Consider the following 23,434-nt stretch of genomic DNA (forward strand, 5'->3'; position numbering starts at 1 on the left):
ACAGAGCACTACCGGAACTTTCAAAACAAAACCAGGAAGTAGTGTTGCAAATGTGATGGCATTAATTGATAATAATTTATTATTTTTGAATAGCATTTTGATGGGGTATATTTTAAGTAAATCAAGTTAATTGATAGATCACAGAACAATGTCAAATGAGAAATTATTGTATAAAATCATCATGAAATTTTGAATTTTTTTTATTTAAAAAACAACAAAGTTTAAAAAAAAACAATCATTATAGACACTTATAGAGTTCATTTAGCCATATCACGCAGACGACAAAGCTAAATAAATAAGTAAAAAACATAACAAAACCACATCAACATACAATTTAGAAGGAAAATAGAAAGCTTTTAATGTGGTAGTCCGTACCAGAAGTCTCATGTCGCATTTCAGCTAACGGTGTAGTGTGTCTGTCACGTTGGACGGGCTGACCTCGGATCAGTTTGGCGGGGCTTTCACCTGGGACAAGACGCGAGCTCACCTGAGCACAACAAAACCCGTCTGCCATCGCCCCCTCGGAGTCTCTGGCCGGTTCGCCAGCCTATGGACACTTTTAAGGACAAAATAACGACATAACTATGGAACATTGTTTGTGGATTAATTAACCAGGCAAACTTTTAACGACCGTTTACCGGAGTACTGGAGTCTTCGCTAGTCGTGAGTAATCGAGCCAAGATAAGGAAAGAAGATCACACTTCCGGTGTGTTATAATTTTATTTATTTATGATCGCTGAAAAGGAATATTAAGTATGCTCGGGGCGGAGAGCCGACTGGAAAGTCGGCTGAATAAGCTGGAGGTCCTCATGAAGAATCCAGAGTCAGTGTTAAACCTGGGAACACTGCTGGTGAGTTAAAAATAATAATAATGAAAAAAAAATCTCATCAAGTTATGTTGAAGAAATGACGTCATACTGCCGTGTCATTAATGGCCGCAGGTTAGACGAGCTCATTTGACACCTGTAAACACAAACAGAGTGCTAGGTTGTCTTAGATAAACTTCCACATCCAAATTTTACTTTTGATTATTGCTGATCAAATATAATGATCATTTATTATACATAGTACGGTGCACTAGTGGTGTTTACACGTCTTGCTCATAGTTCTGGGTTTGAATCTCAGCTTCCTTTCTGTGTGGAATTTTCTAAGTACTTCCTTCCACATTACAAAACAGGCACGTTGGGTTTAGTAATGACTCTTAAAACATCCATAGATGTGATTTTTTTTTTTTTGATTCAACTATCTAATGTTTGATTAGTGGGCCTTAGTCTACCTTTGACTCTCTGTCGTTGTGTTGTGCCAATACAAAGTTCACTTGCCATTTATCAGGAATGCAGCCCTTATCCTATTTGGCAATATTCTCCAGTTTATTCATTCATTCAGACTCAGTCAGCATAAAATGTACTTATTTCGTGAAGCAAAATAATAATTTTTGGATGACAGTTCCAAGTGGTTGCCACCGATCCCCCCCCCCCCCAGCTTCCTCATACTCTAAAAAAACTTGTCACACTTGTAAATGACAATGCAATAGCAATTGAATGAAAAAAACACCGCACGTCTGTCTTGACAAAGACTGCCACCGGGCCTGTTTTTGTTTTTTTGGGAACTTCCCAGGCAGGAAGAGTGAGGTCACATCCTGGAATTAATGTAGCGATAACCCACCCTGACCTAACGCCATCCCCCTTCCCGTTTATTCACAAACACAAGCATTTTTGATGTGGTGATCCTCAGTTCGATAAATAGCACCGATAGGTTTGGCAGATGTTAACAGTTTTTTTGTGCTCGTCAATGAATCACGAATCGTCACGGTTCAGAGCAAAGACTTTCGTGCTGCCAGTTGTCTTTAGTTTGGATATTAATAATCATTAACAATGGAGGTGTTTTCTTTACTCTCTCACATGAATTCTGGATTCCAGCAAGAGTTCAAATGTAAACACACAAACATCTTCAATTTTATAGAATTGCAGGGGGGGGGAAGAGCATCGAGCAGTTAGCTGTTATGATTATTATCAGCTTGATAAAATCTTGTCTGTCTCCTAAACTAAATGGATGTTTATATTTGACCTGTCACTCAAATGGGAAAAAAAAGTGAACCAAAGTTTTTTGGGGGGGGTAGTGTGATGTGGACTTTACAATAAAATGTATTTGTGTCGTATAAAAATACGTCAACCTCGATTCATCTATTTTGGGAACATCAATTCAGCGAAAGGTATACGCACGATAGCGTAATGGCAGCGTCAGTCCAAAGCCGTAAGCTGTTTGTCCGACAATAAATAGCATGTGAGCCTCCATTTCTATTTCCACCAGTGTGCAGTGGATCTCTCCCCACCGCTGCTATTTAAAGGTGCAGAATTGTTCCGGATGCCCCCCTGCCTACCCAGTCACATGTCCACCGACAAACAGGCGGAGAAGACACACACGGCATGGCCGTGGTGTTTTGATTCCATACTGAAACCCGATGCGGCCGATGACACTTGCGAGGCCACAGCGTTCAGCCCCCGACCCAAAGGGAGGGGTCCCGCGTTGAGATGAAAATGGCCGTTTTGGAGCACTGTGGCTCGGAAGGGTCAAAAAGGTTCAATGGTAAAACAGGTGTTTTTATTTTCCCCAGGATTCCATAAATGCCTTGGCTCACGATTTGAATTACCCAGCTCTGCGGAAGAACAAGAACATCGAAACATTTCTGAGTCGATGTAAGTGCTGCGGTGTTTCGCCCGACCTTTGCGCAATGACACAAACGATGAAAGTTTGACATCACTCCGTTCGCAGATGAAAAAGCGGTCAGCCAGCTGCGTGAGCTGCAGGTCAAACTGGAAGACTTTGAGAAGGTGAAGCTGATCGGAAGAGGTGCTTACGGAGAAGTGCAGCTGGTGAGAACCTTCTAATGTACTCATTGCCGCTTTATTAGGGACGCCTGTGCATTCTATTGGGTTGTATTGCTATAAGCATTTAAGTATGTGCTGAAAGTTTTGTGTTCCAAGCCTGTCTGAACAGGAGCAGCATGTGGGACGACAATGATAGAAGGGGGGTTGCTTCGCTCAAGTTGAACAACATGTGCCAGCATGTCGTTCTCCAGGCGTGTGCCTGTAATTTCATCCTCATACCTCGTCAATATTCCTCATCATTTTTTGTGTCCCGATTTTTTTGGCGTCCAGGTGCGACACAAGGCCTCTCGGAAAGTTTACGCCATGAAGAAGCTCAGCAAGTTTGAGATGATCAAACGCTCTGACTCGGCTTTCTTCTGGGAGGAAAGGCACATCATGGCCTTCTCCAACAGTCCCTGGGTCATCCAGGTGTGTGGGGAGCAAACACAGTCAACAGTTTGGATTTTTTAAAATATATTTTATCCGTGGCTGACGTTGACTGCCGTGTGTAGCTGTGCTGCGCCTTCCAAGACGACCGCCACCTCTACATGGTGATGGAGTTCATGGCGGGCGGCGACATGGTCACGCTCACCTTGAACTACGACATGCCGGAAGAGTGGGCTCGCTTCTACACGGCCGAGGCGGTGCTGGCCCTGGACGCCATCCACTCCCTGGGCTTCATCCACCGCGACGTCAAACCGGACAACATGCTGCTCGACCAGCACGGCCACCTCAAGCTGGCCGACTTCGGCACCTGCATGAAGATGGACTCTGTAAGTTGCCGTCTGTACTCTTCATAGCTAAATTGCCCCATCTAGTGTTCAGATCAGAAACTGTTATTTTTCAACTTTTTTTTTGTTTTTGTGTGGATCCAAAGACAGGCATGGTACGCTGTGACACCGCCGTGGGCACGCCTGACTACATCTCCCCCGAGGTGCTGCAATCTCAGGGGAGCATGGGTCACTACGGGCGAGAATGCGACTGGTGGTCCGTCGGGGTCTTTATCTATGAGTTGCTAGTAGGTGAGTGACCTCTTGTGGATGTAATGTGCTATTACACTCACTGAGCGCAATTCTGAAAAATGTTTTCCCACAGGTGTAACACCTTTCTATGCTGAATCCCTCGTGGGGACCTATGGGAATATCATGAACCATAAGAATGCCCTCTCCTTCCCGGATGATGTGGAAATGTCCCAGGAGGCCAAAAACCTCATCTGTGCCTTTTTAACTGACAGGTTTGCCATTTTATAGACAACAGACAGAAAATAACTGAGTACCGATTCATGAAAATGTATCGCTGTCGGCTTAGAAATGTATTTGAAAAGCGTTTTTACCTGCGTGACCCCCCCTATGAATCATTCCAAACGTTTCAAAAATACCCAAGAAAGCTTTTTGTGTCAACGCAAGTGTTCAAGTTAAGTGAGTGTAAAAATGTTGTGTCAAGGGCCCTTCCCCTGCAGAAGAGAGAACTTCCTATTGACATTAGTGGCCCTTCCCCCCCCACCTGCAAGAATTCGGACAAGAGCCTTTCTACCTCCATACAGAGGAGCCTTTCACTTTTCTTGACTCTCTTTATTTACCTTCTCACTCGCCGTTCTGTTCCAGTGAAAAAGTGAGCTAACCTCGTGCAAAAATCCTGTACCAGTCTTTCCTCCACTATGACAGAATTTGTTTTAGCTTTTTTTTTTTTTTTTTTTTTTTTTTATAAATGTTAGCTGGGGGGGTTTAAAGCCCACTCTTTTTGCCTTTGGTGTTCCCGCCCCTGCAATTTCTTCCTGTTGGCTGAGTTTGGAATGTCACACACGTGGCAAGGCCAAGCTGCTACGCCCCTCCGGCCGCAGAGTGGAAGAAGTGTGCGGGGGGGAGAAAGCGCAGGTCGAGTCTCGTAGAAGTGCAAGTGGGAGAAGGACGCTTGGAAGTTAATCCGATTTTTATGATTTCGAGAGGTTCCGATGCGCCTCCGCCAGCGGTCGTGCGCCTGGCCTCTGCGGTTGGCCCCTAGTGGTCAGTTGATGTTGACGGCGGGAGGCGTTTTCACTCTGATTGTTTGACGCCCCCTCCACGCCTGCAGGGAGGTTCGTCTGGGCCGCACCGGAGTGGAGGAGATCAAACGTCACCCGTTCTTCAAGAGCGACCAATGGACCTTTGACAACATCCGAGAAAGTAAGTTTCTTTTTCTTCTGTTTATATTGGAACGCTACAAGCAGAGGCGGAATGTTTTTTTTTTTAAGCAGCCTGATAAAGTGAGCAGATGCTGAGGTCATTTTATCTGGATTTTACCAAGATTAGGAAGGGTGCATTGGATAAATACATGACACACGAGTTTTATCACTCTTACTCAAGAAGATTACATTTGTAGGCATAACGCAACAAAAGTTTAAAAATAACAATGCCGCGCACAACTTCGGGCGAATGGATGGACGCGGTGGGCAGAGACGCCCCCCTGGTAAGAGGCGGGGCCATGGGTGCGGCGGGGGCCTAATGAGAAGGGATGCCCCACTAGCTCTCTCGCCATCACTGTGGCCTGGGCTGCCTGTCATTAGCCGCCTTCTATCAGGATGCATTCTGGGAAACCAAGCCACAAGGGCCACCGCTTGATGGCTTTTTTTAGCCCAATTTCAATTCTCCGAGCTCCACTTTCACATTTGTCACCGTGAGAGTGAAAGTTTCGGTGCTGGTGTTTTGTGTCATCCGGTGATGGATTTCATTTTTTTTCGCCCCCCCCTGAAAAGAGTGCAGGCTATATTTGTGAAAGACGTGTGTGTGCGCACAAAGTGAGCACTGTGCGTGAAAAGGAGAGGTGGTCACGCCAGCCTTGCCCAAGTCGAACTTTTTTTTCCCCCTTTTTTTTTTCCTTTTTTTTTTTTTTTTTTTTAACTACAAGCAGTGCAGCCAAAACTTGCTCACTTGTAAAAGGGACTTTTTTTTGAAGGCTTTCACTGTGTCTCTCTCCAGCTGTGGCTCCCGTCGTACCTGAGCTTAACAGCGACATCGACACCAGCAACTTTGATGATTTCGAGGAAGATAAAGGAGCCGCTGAGACCTTCCCGCCGCCAAAAGCCTTTGTGGGCAACCAGCTTCCATTTATCGGCTTCAGCTACTTCAAGGAAGACCAGTAAGTGTTCTTTCTTTCTTTTATGGTGATACACGCTTGCTACCTTTCTATTTTATTTTAACGCCGGCCTCTGACACCGCAAACATAAGCCACGGCAGCTACTTTTTTTTTTTTTTAATAGAGCCTACCAGATTTCACACACTGTACGCTTGTTCACTCTTCACACTGAGCTGCCTTGTTCTGACACTCGACCCAAAACTGCCCTCGTCTCTCACCGTGAGCTCCCAAAGCCTGCGTGCAAAAAAAAAATAAAATCTCAAGATAATTGTTTGTGTTTAGTCTAGAGCTGAAGTAACAATTGGACTTTTTATCTTTTTTTTTTAACGTAAGTGGCACATGTGAAAATATTTTCTCATATTGTCTCTGGAAACCATTTTTCCATCTTGTTCTAGTTTCCCCCGTTTGTCATAAAACCATGCCAAAAGGTCACGTGATGATTTCCAAATATAGTTGCTAACCATTAAACGTCTCTCATCATCATTTTAATCAATCAAGAATCTTTAATGTCTTAAGACCTTAAGATATAAACATGTGGTTGGTTTATTTAGAAGCCAAAACTGCAAACTGTTGACTTTCTTTCTTCTTCTTCTCTCTCTCAGGCTGCTGAAGGCAAAGAAAAACAGCTCCGAGCAGGATTGTGAGAACGAAAAGGAGAAATTAGAGGAAAAGCAACAGCGCTCTGACAATAAGAAAGAAGTAAGCATTTACTCACAAGTAGTTTGAAGATGAATTCATACAAGTCGCATTCTACTCTGATTTGTTAGCAACTGCAGAAAAAACTGAATGAACTGGAGGAGCAGCTGGACCATGAAATGCAGGCCAAAGACGAGCTGGAGCACAAGTTCCGGTAAGAATGGAACTAACTTCATCAGTAATATTTTTTTGGAGTCCATTTTAGGTCATTAAAGCTGCTCTGTCTCTACAGAAATGCCACCAACCGTTTAGACAAGTTAGTCAAGGAATTAGACAAGGAGGTGAGGTTTTGAGGGTTTTTTTTGTATTTTCCACTTGTCCTGACTATGTTTTCTTGATTAGATGAACAACAGACAACGCGTGGAGGCCTCGCTGAGGCAGCTGGAATGCGAGCGAGCGCTGCTGCAGCACCAGAGTACCGAGAACCAGCGCAAAGTCGATATTGAGACGGACAGGAAACGCGGTCTGGAGAACGAACGTGAGCATCCTGATTTCACCAACCTCCATTCATTGAGTGAAAATAATTTGAAAAAAAACAAAAAAAAAAACAACCAAAATCTTTACATGCTAGTGAATACCCTGAGGGACCAGTTAGAAGATCTGAAGAAGAGGAACCACAATTCACAGATCTCCAACGAGAAGAACGTCCAGCTGCAGAAACAAGTGAGGAAAGCGTGATCTCAAAGTAACGGTTCAAAATCCACAGCTAGCCAACAAGTCGGTTCGGAAAACAACCATCCGCGTTAACATCGTTTCCTTCTCATCGGCAGCTCGAAGAGGCGGCTGGGACTCTTCGGGCGGAACAGGAGGCCACGAGCAGGCTAAAGAAGAGCCAGGCGGAGATGCAGAAACAGGTCCAGAGCCTGGAGCTGAGCCTGAGGGAAGCGCAGGAGAAGTGCAAGCAGCTGGAGGAGACCAAAACGGAGCTGGAGAGGCAGCTGACGACGCTGCGGGCCGAGCTGGAGGCGGAGAAGAGGGAGCGGAGCGTCAAGATGGATCTTATCGCTGACCTACAGAGTGAGTATCAGTAGGAAAGTATCAGTATAATGATTTTTTTCATTTGAAGCCCAAAATATTTTGGACATATTGAGGACAATGTTAACATCTGTTAACATGCACGACTTGGAGCTGTGACAGGGAAATAGGATGTAAATTGTTTATTTGGAAAATCATTCCGTCATCGCTGGAAACATCTTTTTTTTTTCGTCATGGAAGCCAAATGCTGAAGCGGCGCCAGAACGTCTTGTGTGATGCTGTTTGGAAACTTGATTTTAACGCTCATTGGAGGCATTGAAGAACAATGTTTGGCCTGTTTTCATGATGCCTTCATTTTTTTTCCGTCCTAATGGTTAAAAAAAAAAGTCAACATATGGGTGGAGATAGGGAAAAGTGAGAAATATATTTATGATGTATTTTGTGGATCAACATTCAGGAACATGATGTCACCTTCTTCGAATGTCAGGTTGTTTTCCACATGCTGCTCTTGATTTTTTTTTTTTTTTACGTACAAGTTGATGTACTTCTTGTATTCACCTACCTCAGGGCAAACATCTGGGCTGAAAGACGAGGTGAAAGAAATGAAGTCATGTCTCGCCAACGTCCAGACTGGAAAGAACCAACTGCAGGAGAAGCTCATTGACCTTGAGAAGGTGCCTTCAAAGTTCTTGTAGCTTTCTACTTAAATCTGTGAGAGGCAAATAAAGAAGGTCTAACCAATAAATTCTCCTTTGACTATTTAGGAAAAGAGCAACCAAGAGATCGAGCTGACGTTCAAGTTGAAGTCACTCCAACAGAGTCTAGAGCAGGAGGAAGCCGAACACAAAGCAACCAAGGCCAAGTTGGCTGATGAAAACCAAATTTACCAGTCCCTGGAGGTGGCAAAATCTACGGCCTTAAAAGGTGAGGAGGGGGAAACCTTTCGTCTGCTTTCAATTTATCATTCCAAATTCTTCTGCTGTCATTCAGAGATGGAGCGCACCCTTCAGGAGGAGCGCACTCTCAAGCAGGAGCTGGAAGCCAAGCTGCTGCAGCTGAAGAAAGATTACTCCATGCTGGACTGCGATTACAAACAGGCACAGCACAAACAGGACGAGCTGCTCACGCGAAAGGAGAAAATTTCCGAAGAGGTGTGTCGGGTGATTTCCGACCCGGTTATCGGGTACTCGTAGCGGCAGCCGATACCAGCCACCGATACTTGAGTCATTTGATTCATCCTAAGGGCATTTTTTTTTTGTGTAGGTCAAGAACCTGAGCCTGCGCCTGGAGCAAGAGGTCCACAAACGCAGTTTGGCCCAGAGTGACCTGAAGATGGAGAAACAGCAGGTGACCGTCCTGCACACCTCCGAGAAGCAGCTCAAGCAGGAGCTCAACCAGCTGCTTGAGATAAAGCAGGTCTTGGAGAAACAAAACCAGGAGATGCGCAGGTCAGCTTAACACACACACACACATTTGTTGATTTCAAGAAACCATTGTGGGCATGACAGATTGATGGCGCTGTTACAGGGAGAAGCAAGAGTCGGAAGCTCTGCTGAAAGATTTAAAGGACCAGCTGGAGGCGGAGCAATATTTCACGGTTAGAGCTTCTTCGCCTTTTTCCTCCTGCGCTCTCTCGCGCATAGTAACAAAGTCGGCATTGCTGAGTTAGCAAAAATTCTTAACAGTGTGAATTTTGTGAGATGAAACAAATCGTCAATTTTGTTTCCGTGTTAGACTCTTTACAAGACGCAGATCCGCGAGTTGAAGGAGGAGTGTGATGAGAACAACACCTTGTACAAGGAGGCTCAACAACGTCTGGAAGAATACCAAGAAGAGAGGTAACTGGGGGAAAACTCTAACTCTGGTGTCATTTACTTTTATGCCACTAGGGGGTTACAAATGGACGCCATTCGTTGCAATTGAGGAACTTAGCCGTTAGCATTGACGCAAAAAGAAAAATGTCCAGTGGTATTTATTGACCTAAATTTTGACCCACAGGGAATCGATGGCTTCCCAGCTGGAAGTCAGCCTGACCAAGGCCGACTCGGAGCAGTTGGCCCGCTCCATCGCCGAGGAGCAGTACTCGGATCTGGAGAAGGAGAAGATCATGAAGGAGCTAGAGATCAAAGACATGACGGCCAGACATAAACAGGAACTCGGCGACAAGGAGGCCACCATTAGCTCGGTGAGATGCATCCCAAAATAGGCATCATTAATATGCTTTGTATTGTTTTATTGTTTTTTTTTAGACTCAGTTTGTCTCATTCACAGCTGGAAGAGTCCAATCGTACCCTGACGGTGGACGTGGCCAATCTCGCTAGCGAGAAGGAGGAACTCAACAACCAGCTGAAAGAACTGCAGCAACGTGAGGCCTTCAAAAAAAAAAAAACTTTCCATACATTCTGTAAATAAACTTCTGACGTTGAACATTGTGCTCTTTCTGCAGAGCTCCAGGATGCAAAGGATGAGGAGAAGAGCATGAGCACTCTCATTGTGGCCTTTGAAAAACAGTTGCAGACTGAGAAGACACTGAAGACTCAGGTGCGGAAGTCAAACCGCCTACACTGGGCTCTTTTACTTTTCAAGACCTTTTTCGACTGGAACTTTCTCTCGAAATGTTATTCACAGGCTTATTGTTTTTATATCTTAAATATGGAGGATGAAATTGCGTGGCGTGTCCCGTAGGCCATCAACAAGCTGGCCGAGGTGATGAACCGGAGAGAGCCGACGAGGATCGGCCACCGAGGCCCCGACACGGAGATGCACAAGAAGGAGAAGGAGAACAAGAAGCTCCAAGTGGAGCTGCGATCGGAGAAGGATAAACTCAACAGCACCATCATCAAATTCCAGCGAGAGTTGTCGGAAATGCAGGCGGTGAGTTCCGCCGCCTTTTTTTTTTTTTTTTGCTTTTCGAAATTTCCTAGCGTATTTGTCGCGCAGGTGATAGCCGAGGAGAGCCAAGTGCGTCAGGAGCTTCAGATGACATTAGCCAGCAAGGACAGCGACATCGAGCAGCTCCGCTGTCAGCTGACCTCGCTCAGCGTCCACTCTCTGGATTCCACCAGCATCAGCAGCGGCAACGACCCGGACGAAGGCTACCCAGGTTTCCATTCCCGGCGTCAAATTAGCATTTGAAACTTCTTCTCTTTTCACTTGTGCAACCTCCTCCTTTGTTCTTCTTCACTCTCTCGGGCGCAGTGCGCATTACTCAATCACACACTTCGGAATCAATGTCCTTCACCTACCAGCGCACACACAAATCGGTGCGCGTCCACACCCGGCCCGACATCCGCTCGGCGCGTTCTCTCTTTGATTCTGACTCTGAGGAGGAAGAAAATGCTGAAAGTGACGAGCGGGGCCAGCGTCCCCTAGCTCTCACCTACCAGCAGCCTGAACCTGACCTTGAAGGTGACCCCTAAACTAAAGCCAGGCTTGAACCTTCAACTACTACTGCTAATTGATTTACATTGAACGAAACCAAAAAAAAAATAATTCTGACCATGTTTGAGCTCAGCATGGTGTCAGCTAATCCCACGAGTGTGTTTACTCTGATTCCGCTGCGTTCTTAATACGCTTGATGTGCACTGATGCAAACTCACAGCTTGACCTTTGACCTGTTTCGTTCCAATCCCACCTTAAAAGAGGCACGGGGGGGGGTTTTGTTTTTTTGATCATCCATAAGGAAAAAGTCATATTGAGGGAAATTCAATTGAATGAATGCACGCTTGCTGTGTTTGATGGAACTTGATTGAACTTTATTTATTGAACACATAATCATGAGTTTATATTGCGAGATCGATATTGCATAAAATATGAAATGAGGATCTTTGTGTGGTTTTAGATTCCAGACTTGAGGGCTGGCTTTCAATCCCCAACAAGCACACAAAACGGTTCGGCTGGGACAAAAAGGTAACGGTCACATAGGTCGTGTCCTTTTTATATGATGATTATTTCTGTTTTTAACCCAATGTGACCTTCAACAGTTTGTCGTGGTGAGCAGTAAAAAGATTCTGTTCTACAACAGCGAGCAGGACCGAGAACAGGCCAACCCTTTCATGATTTTAGATATAGAGTGAGTCGATATACGTTTTTCATTTCTACTTTGAAATCAAATCTACACACAGATTAGTCGACAGAAGAAGAAAAAAAAATAGGCTCACATTCAACATCTCACTGCCAAGAATATTATTCTGGTTCCTTACTGTTATTCTTTTCGCCCGCCGCAGCAAGCTCTTTCACGTCCGACCCGTCACTCAGACTGACGTGTACCGCGCAGACGCTGCGGAAATCCCACGGATATTTCAGGTAAGGCAATAATACAAAATGAATAAAACATTTATTTATTTATTTTCCTCCCTTCAGTGCTGGATTGCCCGACGTGAAATTTCAAAATGTCTTCCAGATCCTGTACGCCAACGAGGGCGAGAGCAAACGTGATCAGGTGGTCATGGAGAGCACCCCCTTCGGCGAGCGCCCTTCCCACATCAACCACAAGGGGCACGAGTTCATCCTCACGCTTTACCACTTCCCCTCCAGCTGCGAGGCGTGCACTCGGCCGCTGTGGCACGTATTTAAGCCGCCGCCGGCCCTCGAGTGCCGACGCTGCCACGCCAAGTGTCATAAGGATCACCTGGACAGGAAGGAGGAGGTCATTGTGCCCTGCAAGGGTCAGTGGACAACTGAAGCGACTTTCCCTCGGCTCATTATTATTTTTTTTTGTCATTGATTGAAAAATGACATTTCTTGTCGCGGACAGTGAACTACGACATGTCCACGGCCAAAGAGTTGCTGTTGTTGACCGGGACCCGGGAGGATCAGCAGCGATGGGTCAGCCACCTCCTCAAGCGCATCCCCAAGAAGCACCCCCAGGCCGCCGCCGCGTCCGCCCCGGCCCATCTACCCGAGGCACCGGCCAGATCGTCCCCCCGCGTTTCGCCCCGCCATTCGCCCAGGGGCTCGCCGCAGATTTCGCCTCACCGCGGGGCCATGAGACTGTCGTCCTCCAGAAATCAGCAGCAGTCCGGGAAGGCCAGGTGAGGATGATTCTTCGTTCATCACCGCCACAAAGGGGTTCCTCAGAAAGTTTTTCTATTTCTATTTCCTCCATATGCTAATCAGGATATTTGACCTTATTTACTAAACTGGCTCTCGCCCCTCAGCAGCGGCCCCATGCTACGCATCATCCTCCACTGACCTCTTCACCCACCATTCTAACGTTTCCCATGCTTGGGAGACTGTAAGTAGCTAAGCTAGCACCCCAACCCACCCCACCCCCACCTCGCCAGCCCGCACGCAGCAATCCCAATTAACCCCCTAATCGTTCTAATCGCATCTCCCTACTCTGCCCCCACCCCCCTGCTGATTTCTGGTTGGCGCTCAAGTTGAACTTCCTACTTACCGTTTCAGATTGCTTGATTTTGACCTGAAAGACTTGAGGTGGTCGTTGGACGACACCGACAGTGATGATGATATGTTCTTCTGAAAGGGGGGACGGAGGGTAATTTGGCCTCTGCATGCTTGCATCTGGACGACAAGCACGTTCGTGTGTGCTGTCTGACAAGTGCAGTGATTTTTTTTTTAACTCCTTTATGCATCGTTTTCACCCGAGGAAAATAGCCAGGCATCTATTTGAGAAGAAGCGTATTTTTGGACAATCGTTTTATTGACTCGAACTGAATTTGATGGTGTGGATTTTGTGTGGGAGTGCGCCATTATTACTGCATGTGTGTACGTGTGTGTGTTTTTCTGTATTCTTTGAATATAATTTCATCTCTATTTCTTCCCTACAGTTAACCCTGGCTCAGCGAAGGGACGCTTCCTTGCGGATGATTGACAGCAGCGTGCCAAAATGAAACTTTTACTCTGAACTTTTTTAACCTGAGGAACAATCTTTTTCAGTATGCCAAGTTGTCATAACGACATGGTGAACAAAATTGGACTTTCACATTTGGGTTTGAAGTGCAAGGGCTGTGTGTATTGTATATATCAAATGAAGAGGACTTTTTTTTGTGTGGATCATATCTTAGAATGTTTAGAAAACATGGATTCTATTTTTTTTTTTTTTATGAGCGTTTAATATTACACATCAGCACAGGCTTGTCTGGGAATTGTTTATAAAACAAAATTGCACATTCATTTTAGGTCACCAGTTCAGTTTATCCCCCCAAAAAAAAAATGTCTATTTAAATGGAAACTCAAGCAATCCCGTTTTTTTTTTTCTCCCAATGGTCAAATAAAATTACATATCCATCCATTTTTTTTGTACTCATTTGGGTGGTCGCTATATCAAGATGGCTCACATTTAAGGTAAGGCCAATTTTCTCATCACTTATACCTCACTCCAGCATTTTTTTTTTTTCTTCCAGGGACGATTCAACCAGAATATTTTCATCTCCCTCCAAGGTTCTGGTGGAACGAGTGGGCTTCCATTAATCTTTCAAAAGCGCCTAAAGCCAACTGGCACTCATTATACATAATGTAATAGCTCATCATATTGCCCATCTGCTTAAAAATGGTACTTCACACTCCACTTTGGATTTTTCCTCTCAACCGGTGTGTCTCGGGTGAACAACAAATCATCAAATGCAAAAAAAGGTAACGCTCATGTCCTGTTGTTTTCGTCCGAGTCACATGGTCAACCGTCCTTGACTTCAGCTTGTTTGCATAACAAGTAATGATTACATCGGGATTGCGTTCCCCGAATGACTCAGTGCCTTTGCAGATCCTGCAGCCCGACGGACACTCATCCACCTTCAAGCAACAGTAAGTCGGATTTTAAATTCTTATCGGGGCACTGATTCATCGCTCGTGTACTTTTTGGTAACCCGTCGTCAAATATGCATTGGAAATGATCAAATTGAATTGATTGATTCAAAAATAACCCCAAATAATGTGTCATTCTTCTTGTGTTTTAGTAATGAAGGCGTTTTATGCAGTTATCTTCTACTTGGCCTATTTCGGCCACGCCGCTTCAGCGTGCCCGTCGCTTTGCAAATGCTACCCGAGAAGAGCCGAGGTGGTCTGCAATGAGGTTCCCCTGACCGTATTCCCCTCCGAGGGCCTCCCCAAGAACACCAGCATCCTCACCATCCAGTTCACCAACATCTCATTCATCTCCGAGCGGGATCTCAACGCGGTCCCTCAGTTGAAGGAGCTGCACCTGTTCAGCAACCACCTGAAGAACCTTTCCTCGCACCTCCTTAGAGGTCTGCCTCTCCTCACTACTTTGGACCTCACCGGCAACAAGTTGAGTGATTTGCCCGCCAATGTCTTCAGTCACGCTCCGCTTCAAATCCTGGTACTGAAGAATAATCTGATTGAGAAAGCCGATTCCGCGTGGCTTCCGGATAACTCCAACCTGACCTGGTTGGACGTCTCTGGGAATCGTTTGACAAACATCTCAGCAGATTTCCTCCAAAAATTGCCACATCTGGAAAACCTTGAACTTTCCAATAACCGCCTGGTGAAGTTCTCAGCAAACTCTTTGGATCAACTCACCAAACTTGATCGTCTGAATCTGCGCAACAACAAACTGGACAGTCTGGCGGCGTCTTTGCTCAAAAACACCCGGAACCTCACCTACTTGTTCCTCTCCAAGAACAAGCTCAGTCATGTTCCCCAGAACTTTTTTCAGGAGCTCACTCGGCTCAAACATCTCAGTCTGGATGACAACCATCTTAGCACCATCCCTCCAGGACTGCTCGACCATTTGAACACCCTGGAAGAGGAAGGGCTGGACCTGTCCGCCAACCCGTGGGTTTGCGACGGGAAGATAGAGTACCTCCTCGGATGGCTCCAAAAGAACCAGAAGAAAGTGTTCCTTCCGGAGACCATCATTTGTTCTGCTCCTCAGTCTCTCAAAAGTCGCACGGTGATGTCGCTCACAGAGACTGAACTGAAAATCTGAGTCATGTTTTTTTTTTTTCCAATACCTACAGGATGATATAGCAAGCTTTAGCCAAAAGTAGTTACTGCTGCCTGGGTTTAGTAAAAGTTGCTAGAAGATGTAGGAAATATGAAAAAAAAAAAATAACTAAAAGCTACACACAAACACTTTAAAATCATCTTAATAATTTTAATAGCTTTGTGTGAATATAACACCGACTCAATTCTTTAGCGGAGTTACGGAACCACTGCTAAGCTAGCACCGGCAGACATGTTTGTGATTCATGACTATAAAACTTATTTCAAGCAGCAAAACATCTTCTCAGCTTTGTTTATGTTGTGAACTTACAAACAAAAGCAAAAATGTAGAAATAGCTAAGCTCATGTTGACCAAAAAATTGGGTTATTTTCAACGCCATTTTGAATGCACCAGTCAACAACCCAAACAAGCTAAGTTAACAACCACAACAATAACATTGTACGAGAACAAAGATCTCCTCTATTGAATTTATGTGTTTGCTGCCGGTGAGGAAACATTTTCGAAGAGATAAGAGAAATGACACTGCAGCAACAAGGTAAAGCAGTTATTTTTCTTTTTAATTTCTGTCTGAAAGATTCTTTCGTTGATCAAATGCTTCTCCTCAGGGAAGAAGACGACGAGGCGCTAATACAGAAGATTAAATTCTGCAGATCTTCAAGAGGTCCGGTAAGTGGAAAATTCTCCGACCGTGCCTCAACAACTACTTTCAAAACCTTTTTTGGTCTTTTCTAAAAATAAGACCCTCTAATCTGGTCTCGGGGTCATCATCATCGGATGACACCTAAAGCCTCCACAGCAGAACTGGTAGTCAACAGAAAACACCAACTCCATGTACCTCCGTTTCGACTGACATTTTTTTTTGCCGCATTGTGTGTCCTGTTGTTTTTAATGATGTCGAGTGTGTATGTGTGGGTGGGCTGAATCTTCCAGCTTGACCTCTAGATGTTTTTTTTTTTTCCTCCACCCGCATTAATTTTTCAAGTTTCTTCTACTAACGATATGAAACCTCTGCATAGGTAGTAATTCCTATTGAGTATAAAATATCGTCTCCTGCTCAGGGACTCTCACTTATGAAAATGAAACATCATTCATCAAAGACTGAGTGGAGGAAAACATTGATTTTGATATACAGGCCAGGCCAGAGTGCAGCTTTGAATGTTACGAGGTAAATGTTGATGAAAGGAACTCGGAGAGTGGGCTTAGTGTGAAAGCACCATGGTGGCGACAATGCTGCAAAGAAATGGGCTGTCATGTTTCTCACATTTAAAAAGTGAGTAAGGTGCTAAGACTAAATGACAAAGAAACCTTTTGCACTTGACATTTTACCACAGCGGTGCCTTATAGATGAAAAAGCACCACGGGAGTACAAAAGGTCAACATTTAAAATCTCGCTACCCCGTTTTGTGATATGAATGATTTTTTTGTTGTTGTTTATCCTAAAGGTAGACAATTTATACTTGTAAATGTCAGCAAACACCTTCGCCCGAGAAAAGTAGAAGTAACAATAACTGCGCTGTTGAAATCTTTTGCTATAATTGCTTATTTTTTTGATCGACAATATAAAAAGTACTTTCTTCTTTTAGGTTTCCTTGAATAAGAAAAGATCCAGATCACATTAGTTTTAATCTGCACATCAATGGCACACTGTTCACCCTTTTTTTTCATGTCCAGCTCAGGTTAAATGTCTTCCTCATTAAAATGTAACCTAAAGGTGGAAGAGAGGGGCCATTAGCGAGCAAATGCTCCTACTGAGCTTTTTATCAACCTTCCCACGCACGGCGACTCAAATCGCATGTTCGCAGGTCCGCTGGATTTTTCATGTCATCGCTTTGCAGCGGCGGAAACGTGTAGCCGAGGTGACGAATTTGAAAAACACAACATCCCGTGCATTAACCTCCATCCTCATTTGTTACTAGCGGGCGCGCGAGACATGCATTGTAGCCATCCCCGCCTCCGGCTCATAAATCATCGCTCCACTACGCCGTTTAAAACCAAGGTAGAGACGAAAAGAAAAGATACTTTTCTCATTTCTGACACTGAGACCCCCACAAATGCGTCGGACGGATCGTTACGTTCAATAAGGGAGATTAAAGACACCGAGGAGACTCATGGAAAGGTTCCGTGATCAAAGATCATTTGAATATGTCTATTAAAACAAATAATATGCTATCAGGCTAAAAAAAAATAATTATTATTTGGACTTCTGGGAATGGATGACATTGGACAAAAGGCCACCTTTTGTGTCCCCCCTCCTTTCCTTGTCCATTGATTTCTCCAAGCTAAGTGATCACTCACGCAAGGGCACAAACTGGCCTGACAGAGTTTAATTACCTCCAAAAAAAAAAAAAAAGGGGCAGAAAAACACAACACGCAGCATTTCATCAGTGAGCGACATCTAAATCTCCTTGATGGCTCCTCGCATCTCTTGCCATGAGTTATTTGGATACTCTAACGATTCTTTCGCTCTGATGCGAAAGGGATTATCATCTGGTTGCAAGTGTCCCCGAAGGGGCTTTATGCGGCGTCTATAAAAGACCTTTCACCTGTTGTTGCGCGAGGGAGGGTCAAGATCATGTATCAGGGGAGCGAGCGGGGGCAGAATGTTTTCTGAAGGTTGGACGGCCATAAAGCCAACAAAGATGTCAGTGAACGTGTGTTGGACATCAAACATGAATGATTTGCTAGCATTAGCATTTATCAAAACGATCATCCTAGCATTTTCCCTAGTGCACAGAGTTGCCACCTAATTGGAAAGCGTTGGTGACTTATTGCGTCATGAAAGTCTTCCGATGTTAAATCAGATGAAAAGGAAACACCGATTTACAGCGGAGCTTTCAAAATGAGCAAAATAATCAGTGGAAGTAGACTCGTGGCTGCACATCACCCAAAAATGTAAATTCTTGTTATATTTACTTTCAGAAATGAAGCCTCGGCTGAGGATCGTTTGTAATTTAAAAACACGGCGTTCGGAAGTAATTGAGATGCTCGCCGCTATTGAACGTGCACCTTTCAGTCAAACACAATCGTCTCCCGATGAGATAATCAACCAATTTTCCTAATGAGACGTCCATACAAGTTATCAGCGGAGGTGATGCAAGATCACAGAAGTGAACAAAAGGGAAAGCGCCGTTTCAGCAATTTTGCTCTCAAACGTCATTCTAAAAAGCCCGCTTTGGTGATGTCCTCTTTAGTATGCAAGCGGAGAGACCCACCCGAGAGCCGTTTCTTTCTTTTATGTGCCAGCTGCTCTTTGTAACCCTCGGATGGAAACCCATTTGCCAAGAAAGTCAAGCAATGGACGGATTGATTTTAGAATAAAGCAAAAGCGCCTTTGAACAATTTATTTGGGCCCCGTCAGCTCTCAAAGGCTCAATTCAGTGGACGCTTGGCAAGGTGCTCATTCAAACTGGCAGATAAGGTGAGACCAAAGCGCCGTTCCAAATGGATGACATTTTAAGTACTTTATAACAACAGGATCAAATAAACAAGAGAATCCTCATTTGTTTGACTTAATTGTGCTGACTTCCGTGTCACTGTTGTCAGGCGGAATTTGCTTTCATTTGATATTTTTACACAAATCAATACTATAGGTCATATTTATAAATTAAGTGTAAAACGGAACCATCCACTCGCATTGCTTTCCCTGCAAATAATTATAAAAAAAAAAAAAAAAAAAAAGATTGATGGAGTTGTAATAACAGTCTTCACCAGTAGGTGGCAGACAGAGCGCCTCCAAACCCGTAAAGACGATAAAGCACTTTGTTGTTCCACGTAACCACAACAAAACAAAAAAGTGGCTCAGAGTTCTATAATGTGATTTAGTGCGTAAACTTTTGCCGCATCCGCGAACGCGCGCCAGCACACCTTATCTTCGCGACTTTTACGGCCTTTGGTGTTTTACGAGCAAATGTAAACAAACACCCCTTGCAATCCGATGAGATGGAAATCTAAAACTCAACCCCAAAACACATCGGGTTACGGAAACAGCATATGTTGAACAAAGCGTTTTATTTCCCAGTCAGTGAATTTGCACCTCATCTCCATTTTTTTTCCCCACAAGGTCACGATTAATCTTGGTAATTGTTGTTTCTCCGACGCAGTCATAGCACTCCGGGGGTGCATTTTGACGCACAAGCGTCTAACTCGTGGAGCGTTCGTTCTCCATCGTTTCTCGGAGGAGATTGTTATACGGCTTTGTTCTTGCAGCGGAAAAATAAATCCCCCAATGAGACGACCGCTGGGGAGACGGTAAAAGCGAAGCACCGTTGCACATTATCACACGCTATTTTTCAAATGAATAGTTTTGGATGCAAATCGCTTTCAATATCCTCTTCGGGGCATGTGATAACACCATTGTAGCTCTTCTTTTTCAAATTGGATCACCCGAAGTTGATGCTTTGCTCGAGTATGTTGGAATTTACACTTTTTTTTTTTTTTTCATATCAATTCAGTCGCTAAAAGCAGAGGCGGCGGGACCAGGGGGGACACTAGGGGGCATTATCCACCCTCTCTATTTTTAAAATTGTAAGGTAAAAAGTGTTAAGATCTTTCATGCAATGGATGTAACGGACGTAGAATTGTAAAATCATTGCCATAAATCATCTATATTATTCTTTTTATTTTTTGTTTCCTGTCACAGGACCACTGGGATGTCCTGCAAGGCGAGGCAAAGGGCAAAGTGCTTCTATGTATATAATGTGGCAACAGATCACCCTTTAGAAAACAACGTGGAGTGCAGGTCAGCTGGCAGGACCTTCAGGAATAATTGCCTCCTACAATCCACGGGTAAACATTGCTTTTCAAATATAGCCGCCGTGTCATTATTGTCCACCCTCAATGCTCTGAGTAGATGCAGGACACAAAAAGCACAACATGAAAACACTCCTCACAATAATAATAGACACTAACAACTGTCAACGCCAATGATTTCTTTCCGGACTAAGTTTGGATGTTTTTTCTTTTTTCTCCGCATTATTTTTGACTGTAAGAAAATTTTCGAGCTGCTCCATATCTCAGGCGCCCACAGAATGCCACAGACGAGCAACATGGAGGAGTGAAAATAGTGATTAGCCAACAGCCCACAGTAGGTCACGAGCAAAGGAGCCCAATGTATGCACTTGTTTGTGTGCATTGGAGGCGGGCGGCGAGAAACAGGAAACTAGTCAATCTATATTTGAACTTGAAGATGCATGCATGTATGTTTGTTGTATATTTGCATGCTCTCAGTGGAGAAGCGAGGGTCACGACCTTAGAAGCATTCCGCCGCCCTGGATCGAGTTTATATCCGATGCCTCACATTCACTCGACTCAAAATGACAACGACAGACGCATCGTGAACAGCTGTGGGGTTGCGTTGGACAACACGGCGAAAAAAAAAAGCCTTTAGACTTTTGTTCACTCACCGGACACTTTATTAGGTACACTAGCGGAGATGTAATGTCATGTAACAATGTTGTGGGCCGTCACCACTTTGACACAAAAAACATTCAGATTTATATATGCAGCGGAATAATAATACGTTTTTCACTTTTTTAAATATTGTTTAGTACTTTTTTTTTTTTTTTTACCACTTACCTGGCTGGAACGGATGAATTGCATTTCCATTCATCGCAATGGAAAGTATTAATTTACATTTTGGTTTCTACTGTACATCCATGATGAAATAAATCTGTGAAACTGATTCTTTTCTCATTTTGGACATCTCCAAGATTGTGGAGAGACACCACTGTTCAGAGAACTGTAAGATGTTTGTTTTCAGCTGTTCTCTCCAAGCTTGTGTTGATGTTGGGGCCCCGGTTGGCCGCCCCCCACTTGCGGGGGCTCTTCAGGAGTGTCCCACACACATGTTTGGGGGTGCCGTCGCCGTCCTGGTCGCAGCGCAACGCCATCAGTTCAATCTCGTGCTTGGCGGCCGTCTCCAGAACCTGCTGCTTATTGTAGAAGAGGACAAAATTGTTGATGATGGGATGGATAGGCAGGGCGATGGCAATGACCCCGCACAGAAAGCTGATGGCGGCATTACAGCGGCCCAAGGTGGTCTTGGGGTACACGTCGCCGTAGCCCACTGTGGTCATGGTGATGACGGCCCACCAGAAGGACTGCGGGATGCTGGTGAACAAAGTCTCGGGATGGTGCTGCTCCACGGTGTAGCCCAGCGCCGAGAAGAGGAACACCCCCACGCCCATGTACATGAGGAGCAGGCCCAGCTCCTTCAGGCTGCTCTTCAGGGCGCTGGTGAGGGTCTGGAGTCCCGCGGAGTGGCGCGCCAACTTGAAGATACGGGCGATGCGCATGATGCGTAAAGCTTGCACCGCCTGCTGCACGTTGGCCAGCTCCATCACGCCGGCGCCCAGCGAGGTGAGGAGGAGCACCACGAAGAAGGGCATGATGGCCATGAAGTCCACCACGTTCATGAAGGCCAGCGCAAATTTGACTTTGTTCGGGGACGAGAGCAGACGCAGCACGTACTCGACGGTGAACCAGCCGATGCACGCCGTCTCGATCCACTGAGGAAAAAACAAAAACGAGTGTTATTCATTTAAAGATGTGTTTTCCACTTTTCTTTTCTTTTTTTCAGTGTGACCTCCAAGGTGGGGTTCTCCGTGAGTTTCCCCTCCTCGTCCTCCACCTGCAGGTCCGGTATGGTGCTGACGCACATGACCACGGAGGAGATGAGGATGAAGATAAAGGAGAGGATGGCGATGATGTGAGCGGCCAAAGACGACTCGGGCTTCTCCATCAACCTCCACGTGCACGTCTGGAAGCGCTGCCAGCCACTGACGCTCGGGTCTCCATCCCGATCCACCAGGATGGTCCTCACCTTCTCGGCGATCTCCTCCAGCTCATCCTCCACCTCCTTCAAGTGGCTCTTACAGCACTCATCCAGGTAATCCGAGTCAATTTTCCAAAAATCCATCTCCTTCATGAAGCAGATGGGGCAGATGCCTCGCTTGATGTGGATCTCGCCGTAATAATAAAGCTCCGTGATGCATTTAAAGGCGTCTGGATCCCTGTCGAAATAAAACTCTCCTTTTTCAGGGTCGTAGTCATCACACAAGGAGGACATTTCCTCCGTGGGGACGGGGGAAACCGAGTTCACCAGTTCGGCCAGTCGGGTCTCTGGAAAGCGGTCGAGAACGTCCCGGAAAAACACCTGTTTCAGCCCGCCGATGTTCACCACAATTTCGGGCTCCTCGCTGGCTCCGGAGCCGCTCCGGTACCGGCTCCTGTGGATTCCCCACATTGTGTTGCACCTAAATTATTGTCCAAGTCAATTAAAAGTCTTTATTGCATAAGAGAGATAAAAAGAGAACAAATCTGATGCGCTGAAGTGTTCTTGCATGCACGCGCAGACGTTTGGCGTTTCTCAAAGTTGGATCCGAGGCGCGCAACTCCATCAAGTCACGAGTACTCGAACCGACAACTTCCGGTAAGACACAAAAATAAGAGTAAGCTTTTATTTTTTAAGGTTTGATGAAAATGACGTATTTATTGGGTGCTGAATACCTGTTGATGCGAAAGGCTACGCTGCTGGTACAACAACAACAAAAAAAGAGAAATATTCTGGTCAACATTTTGTGAACTTTCATTTATTGTGCTTTATTTGTCTCAAGACCGATTTAAAAATAGGAATACAAAAAGGGTTTGGGTTTGTCTCCATCTAGAGACAAAAAAGATACATTGTGAACAGAGGGGAGGTTATTCTGTATTTGTACAGCTGTTTTGATATACGTAACGTAAATAAAAGTATTCATATTTGATCAAATTAATATTCATGTCAAGTAACCCTCATTGCGTGATAATAACTTTAAAACTAGAAAACGTGTGGCGGATCAACTTTTGGCACGATTTCTTAGTGTTT

General features: G+C 44.9%; 3 protein-coding genes across 8 annotated transcripts; 2 read left to right on the forward strand and 1 right to left on the reverse strand.

Annotated features, from left to right (window-relative positions):
- The first annotated feature begins 402 nt into the window (after positions 1-402).
- On the forward strand, positions 403-13,809 carry LOC147042323 (rho-associated protein kinase 2-like). Of its 5 annotated transcripts, none has more exons than XM_085937175.1 (33): positions 403-851; positions 2,615-2,696; positions 2,773-2,873; positions 3,159-3,296; positions 3,380-3,640; positions 3,745-3,889; positions 3,963-4,101; positions 4,938-5,029; positions 5,822-5,981; positions 6,581-6,677; positions 6,746-6,828; positions 6,907-6,955; positions 7,017-7,152; positions 7,246-7,337; positions 7,445-7,691; positions 8,217-8,323; positions 8,414-8,573; positions 8,640-8,800; positions 8,913-9,097; positions 9,177-9,246; positions 9,384-9,487; positions 9,648-9,834; positions 9,921-10,014; positions 10,096-10,190; positions 10,335-10,523; positions 10,590-10,752; positions 10,848-11,057; positions 11,491-11,558; positions 11,633-11,721; positions 11,876-11,954; positions 12,052-12,316; positions 12,406-12,682; positions 13,056-13,809. In XM_085937175.1, the coding sequence occupies exons 1-33, from the start codon at positions 756-758 to the stop codon at positions 13,129-13,131; spliced, it is 4,497 nt and encodes a 1,498-aa protein (XP_085793301.1). In that variant the 5' UTR covers positions 403-755; the 3' UTR covers positions 13,132-13,809. The 5 variants fall into 5 exon arrangements, with proteins under 5 accessions (XP_085793301.1, XP_085793299.1, XP_085793302.1 ...); XM_085937173.1 differs by lacking the exon at positions 10,848-11,057 and having other exon boundaries at positions 403-663; positions 745-851; positions 13,439-13,809; XM_085937176.1 differs by lacking the exon at positions 10,848-11,057.
- Positions 13,810-13,953: 144 nt separating this feature from the next.
- LOC147042324 (uncharacterized) lies at positions 13,954-15,848 on the forward strand. Of its 2 annotated transcripts, XM_085937177.1 has the most exons (3): positions 13,954-14,243; positions 14,371-14,411; positions 14,564-15,848. In XM_085937177.1, the coding sequence occupies exons 1-3, from the start codon at positions 14,161-14,163 to the stop codon at positions 15,553-15,555; spliced, it is 1,116 nt and encodes a 371-aa protein (XP_085793303.1). In that variant the 5' UTR covers positions 13,954-14,160; the 3' UTR covers positions 15,556-15,848. The 2 variants fall into 2 exon arrangements, with proteins under 2 accessions (XP_085793303.1, XP_085793304.1); XM_085937178.1 differs by having other exon boundaries at positions 13,954-14,468.
- Positions 15,849-20,966: 5,118 nt separating this feature from the next.
- LOC147042325 (voltage-gated potassium channel regulatory subunit KCNF1-like) lies at positions 20,967-22,939 on the reverse strand. The gene is made up of 2 exons (XM_085937179.1): positions 22,157-22,939; positions 20,967-22,079 (listed from the first exon to the last, which is right to left on the reverse strand). Exons 1-2 carry the CDS (start codon positions 22,814-22,816, stop codon positions 21,303-21,305), a joined length of 1,437 nt encoding a protein of 478 aa, XP_085793305.1. The 5' UTR covers positions 22,817-22,939; the 3' UTR covers positions 20,967-21,302.
- Positions 22,940-23,434: the final 495 nt, after the last annotated feature.

This window comes from Syngnathus leptorhynchus, chromosome 18, assembly GCF_054491065.1.
Source record: "Syngnathus leptorhynchus isolate UIUO chromosome 18, UIUO_Slep, whole genome shotgun sequence".
In the NCBI taxonomy this organism is placed as follows: Eukaryota; Metazoa; Chordata; class Actinopteri; order Syngnathiformes; family Syngnathidae; genus Syngnathus; species Syngnathus leptorhynchus.